The 11,552-nt window shown below is 35.0% G+C and overlaps 1 protein-coding gene across 1 annotated transcript; it reads right to left on the bottom strand.

The window, feature by feature from the left end:
- Positions 1–2,832: 2,832 nt before the first annotated feature.
- On the bottom strand, positions 2,833–5,100 carry LOC107828593 (premnaspirodiene oxygenase-like). Its single transcript, XM_016655942.2, has 2 exons — positions 4,004–5,100; positions 2,833–3,730 (listed from the first exon to the last, which is right to left on the bottom strand). Exons 1-2 carry the CDS (start codon positions 4,895–4,897, stop codon positions 3,125–3,127), a joined length of 1,500 nt encoding a protein of 499 aa, XP_016511428.1. The 5' UTR covers positions 4,898–5,100; the 3' UTR covers positions 2,833–3,124.
- Positions 5,101–11,552: the final 6,452 nt, after the last annotated feature.

The following is an 11,552-nucleotide window of genomic DNA, read 5'->3' on the forward strand; positions in this document are numbered from 1 at the left end:
TTAATATATAAAAAACCAAACATTGAATAACAAATATCTACTAAATTACAATTTTTAATACGAAACCAAACACTTAATAACAATTAATCTTTTCTATAACTTCGCATTGATACCCATTGCAATATTAGTTTTATGTTACGATCCTTGCATAACTTATTTCTAAACTAAACCACCCCTTATTGGTCCGAAAGGCAAAAAAAAAAAAAAAAAAAAATGAGAACAAGAGTAATAAATTTTTATCAATCTTGGAACTCGTCTATTGTAGGGAAACATGTGATCCCCATATAGTGTGATTCCGGAATCAAAGTGTGGTTCGTTTGGACTAAAACGACACAAGTAGGAAAAAAAACAACTGAGTAACATTTTATATATAGTGCAGTAATTTACCGCGCTATACCTTAATGGTACATTGTCCGTTAAGGTATAGCGCGGTGAATTGCCGCGCTATATTTGAACTCAAAAAGGGCGGGAGGTATAGCACGCATATAGGATGCGCTATACCTACTGAAAAAGGTAGGCCTCTATCTCCCCCGACCAGAAAACGAGTGCACTCCCCCAAACCCCATTTCAGCGGTCCCTCCCCCATCCCACAAAAAGTATATCTTCTCCGTATTGTAGCAAGGTAACACCGGATCTAAGGCGTTATCGCATAGTGGATTGCTCGTTTCGGCCTCCCAATCATCAAATCTTCACCTTTCAAAAAATTTTAAATCGCGGTATTCCGACTTACTTTTTGATAAAACTCATGTATAAAAAATGTGTATTAGTTGTTTTCTACTGTGGTCTATGTTTATTCGTAATTATTTTGTGATTTAATTAATTTATTATTTTTTATCCGGATTAGATTATTTATGTGCTAAAAAATTAGTACAATAGATAAATTATTATTTTATGAATAGTTAATGTTATTTGGATTTTATTGTTGTATGTATATTAATATGTGACTTTATTATTGTTTAGTGCCTTTTAGTGTTATGTTGTGCCCATAATTGTAATGTAGTGCCCTTTAGCGTAGTAAAACTGATAATAAAGTTTAGGTAATGGTAGTTGAATTTGTTCATGGTCATTTAGATTAGTGTTACTTTAGTAGAAAAATGTTGTAAACTAACATATGAAATATTAATACAGAAAATTTATCAACCTAAGTATGTGTTATATGAATAATTACTAAATTATTTTTGTAGTTATTGAAATTAATCATTTAATTATCTGTTAACCCCAAAAATATCTGAAAAAACAGTGATAGTTCAAATACAAACTCTCTCACATTTTAGTTAATAAATGAAAGAAAATAACATAAAAACAATAATATTTGTCAAACTAAGTATTTTTATATGCATACTTATTAATTATATCATGTATAGTTATAAAAATTACTCCCTCCGTTCCAATTATTTGAACCCAAAAATTGTATTAGCTAAATTATTTCCAAATTTAGAAATGGGTCATTCTTTTTTGAATGGACCAAAAAGAAAATAGGTTCACATAAACTGGAACGGGGGGAGTAATTATTTAATTCTATTATACCTAAAAATAGCCGAGTAAGAAACAAACATACAAAATAATAAACTAACATATAAAATAAGAAACAAACATGTAAAATAATAAACTAACATATAAAATAATAAACTAACATATAAAATAATGTAATAAACTAACATATAATATAGTAAAAATATCTTTTAAATATTAATATATAAGATATTGTAATATGTTTAAAGATGTTAAGCAATCAAAAAAAAAATACTTTAATTAATATTGTTCAATTTATAGATGTCGTCATGGAGGTTCCTCTTGTGCATTCCGGACATGCATCTCGAGAGTTATTGTTGCTACTGGGCAACCATAGGTCTTCATACATTTGGGACTTTGACAGACTTTGACACATTTATAGTCAGAATTCTTCATGTTCTACCACCATCCGCATGCAAAGTCCACTTGTCAAGCTCATGTCGCATTAGCCAACGATTGGCTTCTGGGTCTTCCTGCCTAATCAATTACATTCGCCTCCTCACTATACACTCTTGGTGATCTGTTGCAACCATCCACATTAAATCATGTAAGTGCTTTTTCGGATAAGCCCTCCGAAAGTTGGCCTTCAAGTGCCTAACACAGTAACGGCGGTAGGGATACGGTTCCTGTCATACACGCAAATTTTGTACAGAACTTAAAATACCGCCATGCCGATAAGATATTAGACAAATACCTGAACATTGTCTGACAACGTGCTCCTTCAAGTGGTTCAAAAATAATGTCCACGTCTCTTGGCTTTCATTGGCACAAATAGCAAATGCTAGAGGAAATATACTTCCATTAGCATCTACTGCAACGACGATCAACAATTTAATATCATACTTTCCATACACATAAGTGTCCTCTATGGATATTACCGTCCGACAATGCACAAACCATCAATGGCTGGTTTAAATGTCTAGAACATATATCTAAATATGTTTTTCGGTATTCCCGGACTCCGCTCAAGCTTCCATTCAATAACAGCCCCGAGATTAAAGTGTTGCAATGCAGTCATGTACATGGGTAGAGCGGCAAAGGACATATCTCAGTTACCATAAACAATTTCAAATGCACGTTTATACCCGAGAAATGCCTTTCTTTTGGTAATGGTACATCTATATATCTGGTGGACAGATGTTATACTCTCTTTGATCTTGTACCTTATGGACGCTTCAATGTGTGGAATCAAGACAAGAGAAATCAAGTCAACATTCAAGTTAAAATGATTCCCACTGAATGTGTCCATTTTACAATTGTGGGTGCCAATGTATTTCCCCACAATCCACATATTTGTTTTCAACTTTCTCGCACGGAGCATCCAATTACAACTTTGAAACTATCTACGACAAATAACCTTGTGGAATATATGAGTGTTATTTATTTATTACAATGCAAATTCAAGAAAACAAGGATACTATTGGATTCACAAACACTCACTGCAGAATAAAACTACAGCTTATTACACAATCCAGTACATGAGGAATAAAAGAAAAGAAAGAAAAAAAAGGGGGAATACTGAAAGAGAAAATCAATGACTTAACTTCATTTCTAAGCACAATAGGCAACTTCTGAGAAGACCAAATCTTGTCAGTTGGATAGTTGGAGTGAATTAATAATCATATGGTGAAGCAATCAAGTGCAAATTGTTTTTCCTTGCAGCGGCAGCACCAAAAGTTTCAGTCATATCTAATTCCTCGGGATTCATACAATTAGGAAGTTTCCAGTCAAAATGGTAAAGTAACCTAGCCAGAATAAGCTCAAAGTTTGCTACACCAAATGATATTCCTGGACAAACTCTTTTCCCAAATCCAAATGCCAAGAAATCAATAGGAATTCCCTTGGTATCAACAAGGTCGAACCTCTCGGGCTCAAATTTCTCCGGATCGTGCCAATATTGTGGATCCCTTCCCATCGCCCACAAATTCACTAGGGCTATTGTTTTATTAGGTATAACATATCCATTAATCACGCACTGCTCTATTGATTGCCTTGGCAAGGACAATGGACCAGGAGGATGAAGCCTTAAAGTCTCCTTAACTATATTTTTCAGGTACTTCAGATTCTGAATATCACTATGACCAACTATTTTCTTTCCTTTCAACGTCTCTCTGACTTCAGCTTGCACTTTTTTCATGACTGCTGGATTCTTCACTAATTCAGACATGGCCCATTCCATTGATGTTGATACTGTTTCAGTTCCACCGACGAACATATCCTGTAGGTCCTCAAGTAACAAAGATTTAGTGCTCATATTGTAGCCAAAAGAAAATAAAAAATACTAGTAAAATATTTTTGCTTATATTTCGAAGAAAAAAGTAGAAATGTATATAAGATTTTGCGATAATTTTAGGCACTTCCCTCCATGTTTGTTTTGTAATTCTTAGCTTCCTCAATAAATGAATATTACCAAATAGGAAAAAATAATTACTATATTACATATGAAAGAAAGGAAAGATGTAGAGGAAGATATTCAGGAAAATGTAATTACCAAGACTATAGCTTTGATGTTATCTCTTGTTATAGGGACCTGATAATTGTGGCTCTCCTTGTCTCTAAGCCTTAAAAGAACGTGCATAAGATCTTCGTAATCAATGAGCTCACCGTTATTGTTTTGTATGCTTGCTTCATGTTCACTGACAATTTCTTCGAGAAGGCGATCACATTGTTGATGCAATTTAAGTAGCTTTTGTTTAGATCCTATGATGAACTGATCAAGAAACTCGAGGGAAGGGAACAAATCCGAGACATTTAAAACTCCCGTGAAAGGTGAAAATCCTTTCATTGCAGAAATCAATGAGTTTGGATTGCTACAAGCCATTCCAACTGAATCTTTGCAAATAATATTACAAGTGAGAGAGTAAAGACATTCGTTCATATTGATTTGGGCACCTGGAACCGAGGCCTTAATAGATTTCACTAAGCGCGCAATCTCTTCCTCCATTAAAGGATAAGCCGAGTGAACCCTGCTCGGACTTAGGAGCTGTAAAATGCAAATTTTGCGCATTTGTTTCCAGTAATCACCGTAGGGAGCAAAAGCAACGTCTCCTCCATCATAAGCTATGGTCTTTGAAACAAGAAGCTCCGGCCTTTCTGCAAACGTGGTATTGCTTGTTCTCATCACATCTTTCAGTATTTGATACGACGATATGATAATAGTTGAACGTTCACCTAGTTTTAGGTGCATCAAAGGTCCATATCTCGCAGCTAATTCTTTGAGTGCAACATGAGGAAGGGAGTTTAATAGATTATGCAAATTTCCAATCATTGGAAGCTTCCATGGTCCTGGAGGCAAGTTATGCCCTCTTTTGTTATCCTTGATGAATATGAACAGTAAGGGTAGGAAAAAGAGGAAGATGGTGATAATGAAGAAAGAAACTTCCATTATGTTGACTACACAAGTCACATAGACTGAAGGTGTGAACCACTTTACCAATGTAGTAATTTATAAGAACACAAGATCCAAGAAATGGAAGAGAGGTGGGCGGGGAGGGGACGAGATGGGTAATAAGAGAAGAAAAAGAAAACACGTGGTGCCAAATATATACCCCTTCCGTTCCAATTTGTATGGCATAACAGAGTTTAATTAAAAAACAAAAATCGAAACTGGTAGGTTAAAATAAGTCTGAGATATATTCTGTGGCTATAATTAATTTCACTAAAGATAAAAGTGAAATTTTTAATAATTACTTTTTATTATAAAATATTATATTTTTTTTAAAACAGACTAAAAAAAATATACTACATAAATTAGGTACACTATAGTTTTATACGATCAGCAAAAGATGAGTAAAGAAGTACAGTAGAATATTGCTGATTAGGAAGAACCTTATGGTTAACAATCTAAAGTAATTATTTTAGCTAGATGAATCTCATAGAAAAGTTTTATTAAAGAGTCACAACAAACAGATAGTTGGGAGTGTGTCACTAGGTAAACCATATGTCGTTCCAGCTATTTGTTTTATGACCCATTAAGACGAACCACAGCCTTCAAACTGAGGGATAACGGTTCGCCTCTCTATTCTTAATTATCAAGCTTATTGCCTTTCCAGCTATCTTAATCGAGAACAACGAGAATAGAGTACTAAATCACGGTTTAAACACAAATAAAACATCATAAAGTAGCGTGCATCAACAATTCTCTAGCTAGTTCATGGAGTGACACTAAGGGGTTGTGTTGGTTTATGTGATAAGTGTTGACCTCAACGGTTTTGGGTTTGGCAACAAAGTTTTCTTGTTGGCAAACATGTTAATTTTGTTGCCATAATCTATGATTTAGAAAATAAACTTTAAATTTTAAAAATGGCAACATCGTTCTAGCAACAACTATAGTATTGTTGTCGAATTTTAATAAATGGCAACAACTAATTTTATTTGTTGCAAAAAATAAAATTTTTAATATAATAAAATTAAATTATAAAGCAAATTGACAACAATAAAGTTTTTTGTTGGCAATACACATTAAATTGCCATGCATGGGTTGTAGCCTAAAATTTTCAATTTTTTTCCAAAATCAAACGCGGCAAACCTTTCGCCTTTAAATTATTTTTGAACAATTAACTGAATTAGCAGCCCATATTAACTATAAACTTATAATAAACCTAATCTAATTTTATTACACTTAATAGCCATGCGGTAAGATTACTTCATATTTATAGCCATCTCCCAAATATGTCAATTTTCTCCTTTTCTTTCCCAAATTTATAACCATTCATCTCTCCCCCTCTCTCAAAATCAGTCGTTTCTATTATTTCTCCACCTTTTCCATTCTTTTATTCTTATGACCATTCTCACAAGACAAGAAAAAGACCAATTTTTTCATCTTATTCAAACCAAAATTATAGCAGCCGTTCTCTTTTTTCAGTAGTGATCCAAATCGACAATCAATATCTTTTATATAATTTGACTTCATTATACTCAGGCCTTGATAATTCTTTGTTGATTTCACAACTTTTTCTGAACTTGTGAGTCTAGCAACAGGTTCAATTCCCGAAGCAATGGATCAATCCATCAATAATGGTGTTAGAGTCGATAATACATTTCGAAAACGTTTGATAGATAAGAATTTTTACAGCTTGCTCATAAACACGAAGAGAAGGAGACGGAGGGTTGGTGCATAATTATTATATAACTCAGGGTATAATCATTGTATAACTCAGCATATAATCATTGTATAACTAAGCGTATAATGTATATATGCTGATTGTACCCAGATTTATAGTGATTATACATCAAGCATACACTGCATAATGTTTATACATAGTATATATACATCGAAGAGAGGAAATGACAGAGAAAATGACAGAGAAAATGACTACGCCGAGGTTTTTGTGATTTGTGCCACGGAAATTAAGAGAAGCTCCATTATTAAGGTCCTTTGAAATTTTGATGAAGAGGAAGATGAAAAAGGAAGGAGAGAGAAAGCAAAGAAAGGGGGAAGAGAGAAAGAAAAGCAAGATTGTGTTTGCCCAAAAAATCCGCTACACCATTTCATATGGTTACATTATTTTAGGGATATTTTTTATAAGTTTTTAGGGCCAAAAGGAGTTGTGAAGACTAATGGGCTCGCTCTTTATGTTTTTTTCCCATTACTTTTTACGGACTTTTTGCCCACTCTATAGTAACCATTCTTGCTTGGGTTTTTCTTATCAGTTCTATTTGAAAAAGCCTTCCTAATTGTTGCGTCATGTTGCTGCTGCTCGGACACTACTAGAAATTTGACCAAAATCGATCGCGGTCAACAGACTGACTTCGGTTGAAAAAATCGATCGAAGTCGGTCGGTGTTTTTCAATATATATATATATTTGTTTACGAAACCGATCGACTTTGGTCGGTTGTTTGGCGCCAAAATGCGGGAAACTATTTTAGCATCCCGCGAAATTCATTTTTTAAGAAACCGACCGAAATCGATTGTTTTTTTCATATAAAATAAGTTAAAATTAATATTAAAAAAATCGATCGACTTCAGTTGGTAATTTTAAATTTTTAATAAAATCGGCCGAAATCGGTCAGTTATTTCGCGCGAAAATATAATTAAAGAGTACAAATAAATTAAAAGAAAGTCTTAAACAAAAATGTACCAATAGTCTAGTGGTATAATAGTATCCTGCCACAATACAGACCCTGGTTCGAGTCCCAAATGGTGTATTTTTTTAATTGTATAATTAAAAATACTGACCGAATTCGGTCGGAAAATATCGACCGACTTTGGTCAAATTTTTTCTTTTTGGGTCGTTTGTGAAAAATAATTTACCGACCGACTTCGGTCGTTAATTTTTACCGACCAACTTAATTTTGACGAATTATAGTCGGCTATCGGTCGATATTGCCAGTTTTTCGACCGATTTCGTTCGGTATTTTCTGGACGGTTTTATGTAGTTTTCTAGTAGTGGAGAAGAACCGGTAAGAACTCTATCTTCAATTTCTTTACCCGATTGCTTCTGCACTATATTATGGGAAACCAATTTTTGTGATTGTCTTTTATTAATGAAGTACTTAATTGGGTATGAGTATCTTAAATTCTTCTATGAGGATTTGCACTTTTTCTCCTCTAAATCCTTATGCTTCAGAAAGCAACTTTGCATAAGTTTTTCTTTTATTCTTGTCCAGTTTCTTGTTCCTTTTTTAATGGACCCTTTTCTATTATTGGCATAACATGAATGTGAAATATTGTTTCCGCTAAGGATTATGTGATAAGATATTAGATTGAAGATTAACAGTTTCACATTTCTAGTTTTAAATTCCAATTTCATGAGAAGTTTATCAATTACTTGTTATTTGTTGAATTGGATCTGTTTATGTCACGACCCAAAATCTAACTAGTCGTGATAGCACCTAACCCAACCCGTTAGGTAAGCCAATTTATAAATATCTGATTCAAATAATATTTAACTAACCCTATTAAACTTCCGAAGGACTGGTAGTACAAATCATGAGCTTCTAAGATTAGAATTTACAAAACTGGTATGAAGTAAATACATCATCTGTTCGAAGTGTACATAAATAGATTCTTATAAATCTAAGGCTACCATGAACAAGAGATAGTTATAACCGGAACACAGGTACGTCTTTAAATCCAGCTCCCGTCGATCGCAGCAACATCAACATCCAATATTTGCATGCAAGGTGCAGAAGTGTAGTATGAGTACAGCCGATCTCATGTACTCAATAAGTAACAAACCTAACCTTAGGTTGAATGTAGTGACGAGTTGGAACACAAGTCGGGGTCCAACACCAATAGCCAATAACATTTCATAACAATATAATTTATAGCAGCACAAGTAATAATTCAACAATAACATGCTCAACTTAATCATGATTTCTGAAAATAACTTTGCCTTTCAAGTGTATTAGTGAGTAAGTTTGAAACAGTAAGTTTTACCGAAGTTGCCAAAAATATGAGTAAGTTTGAAACAGTAATTTTTCCAAAATTCCTTTCAACAATAAATAAGATATTTCATTTTCTTTCCACATAGGCAGTGAAAAATGCATCAATATGCCCATATGCCAATATGTGTGAGAAGTCATGAATGACGTGATATCGTACATCATAAGGAAAATACATCTCTATGCATGTATATCAAGTGTGCATGTCAATGCGATGCACCTCAATGATAAAACCATATGCATACTCTCAGAGTATCATTTCACTCAGTCCTCCCAGTCACTCAATCCTCTCAGTCGCTCAGTCCTCCCAGTCACTCAATCCTCTCAGTCGCTTAGTTCTCTTAATCACTCAATCTTCACAGTCACTCATGCCTCACATTCTCTCAATCCTCCCAAGTCACTCTGCACTCGCACTCAGTAGGCATTTGTGTTCACTGGGGGTGTGTATAGACTCCGGAGGGGCTCCTTCAGCCCAAGCGCTATAATCTGCATGGACAACTCACGTGCAATAATAAAGCCTATAAGGCCTGCTGAAGGCGGGCAGCCCAAATCCACATAATAATAAAGTATATAAAGCCAATATGGCCTGCTGCGCCGTCTGGACAACTCAGGTACCGCATCAACATGATTTTAGCATGATTATCAACTCAATAGTTCTAGTACGTAGAGATTTCCATGATTTCATATAAGTTCGGGTAACTACACAGTACCACAGAAATAATGGAATCACAGTTCACATGGTGCACGCCCACACTTCCGTCACCTAGCATGTGTGTCACCTCAACACCAAACACATAACACGTATAATTAAAGGTTATACCCTCAGCTCCAAGATTAGAAGAGTTACTTACCTCGAACAAGCCAAATCCAATACCGAGCAAGCTGTACAATACTCCAGAAATTCCATTCCGCGCATATCAACCTCCATACGCCTTCATATCTCCTCAATTCAAGCCAAACGACTCGTATCTATTCAAACAACGTGCAATTTAATCACAATTTACTCTAATGCTTACAATTTAAAAATTTACAAAAATTTCCAACTCCATTCGAAAAATCGACAGTGGGGTCCACGTCTTGGAACCCGACGAAACTCACAAAATCCGAACTCCTATTTTGATACGAGTCCAACCATACAAAAATTATCAAATTCCGACATCGGATTGACCTTCAAATCTTCATTTTACATTTTTGGAAGATTTTATTAAAATTTGATTTTTCTTCCATAAATTCACGGATTCATGATGTAAATGAATATAGAATAATGAAATATAATCAATATAGGATAAGGAACACTTACCTAGATGTTTTCCCGTAAAAATCGCCTAAATATCACCTTCACCGAGCTCCCAACTTTGTTTTGTCAAAAATGGCTAAAAACCCCCATTTTATGGGTTTTTATGTCTGTGGCGCCACAGGTGGCGTGGGACTCTACCTGTGGTACCTTTCTAGTTCTTCTAGCAGTCCCAGCGCCAGGGATAGCGCCCCGCGCTACCCTGGGCGCTCACAGCGACAAAAAATCGTCTCTGACACAGAAATGGGCATAACTCTCTCATACAATGACGATTCTTTTTGCTATGGCTCCGTAATTTTAATACGAATCTAACACCTCAATCAAAATTGAATTTGGAGCTCATTTGCTTAATGTGATACCACGTATTCCTAAAGAATCGATGTCGAAACATTCTAGGTTCGATGCCAAAACATAGCAAATTAAGTCCGATTGACCTCAAATTTTGCACACAAGTCATAAATGACATAACGGATCTATTCCAAATTTCCAAAATCAAATTCCGATCCCGATATCAAAAAGTCAACTGCCCGGTCAGACTTCCAACTTAAATTTCTATTTTAGCCATTTCAAGCATAATTTAACTACTGACTTCCAAGTAATTTTCCGGATATACTCCTAAGTCCAAAATCACTATACGGAGCTATTGGAACCATCAAAACTCCATTCCGAAGTTGTTTGCAAAAAAGTCAAACTCCGGTCAACCATTTTCATTTAAGCTTCCAACATAAAATTCATTCTTCCGAATTAATCCCGAAACACCGGAAAATCAAAACCGACGATTCACGCACGTACCTCATATGAAGCTATTTAAGACTTCAAATAGTAGAAAGTAGAGTAATTACTTAAAATGACAAGTCAGGTCGTTACATTCTCCCCCACTTAAACATACGTTCGCCCTCGAACGTGCCAAGAGTTGTTTTCAGGCCATCAAATCACTATTCCACCTTACTAAACACATACGCGGGGGCGATCCCACACCACCCTATACCATATAGGTCTGACAACACCACATAACTGAAAATAACTAATTTAGCCTTAACCCATTAACCTTGGAATCCAATTTCCAACATCCAAACATTTCGTTTCAAGGCCTGAATCTCACATCTACACATTGTGTGAGTCTTAATAAGCTGTATTAGGCCTTAGCCATAGATCCAGATGTAATCACATGATATACCACACAACTCGCATACTCACAATAATTTATAATCACTGTAGCTACTTAAAAGAACCTGATACCGGTATTAAACCACATATCAAACAACAACTCATTCCAAAACTTTCGTACACAACCGATAATAAAAGAAACACGTGGAATCTCATAACCCCTTATCAGATGAACAAGTCATGGATCTCTCT

Source organism: Nicotiana tabacum, chromosome 15, assembly GCF_000715075.1.
Source record: "Nicotiana tabacum cultivar K326 chromosome 15, ASM71507v2, whole genome shotgun sequence".
Classification (NCBI taxonomy): Eukaryota; Viridiplantae; Streptophyta; class Magnoliopsida; order Solanales; family Solanaceae; genus Nicotiana; species Nicotiana tabacum.

Bases quoted from the DNA above. Each gene is read 5' to 3' on its own strand.
- LOC107828593 (XM_016655942.2), bottom strand. From the start codon at position 4,897: ATGGAAGTTTCTTTCTTCATTATCACCATCTTCCTCTTTTTCCTACCC. The intron at 3,731-4,003 runs GTAATTACATTT...GAGGACCTACAG, and splicing joins ACATCAAAGCTATAGTCTTG to GATATGTTCGTCGGTGGAAC.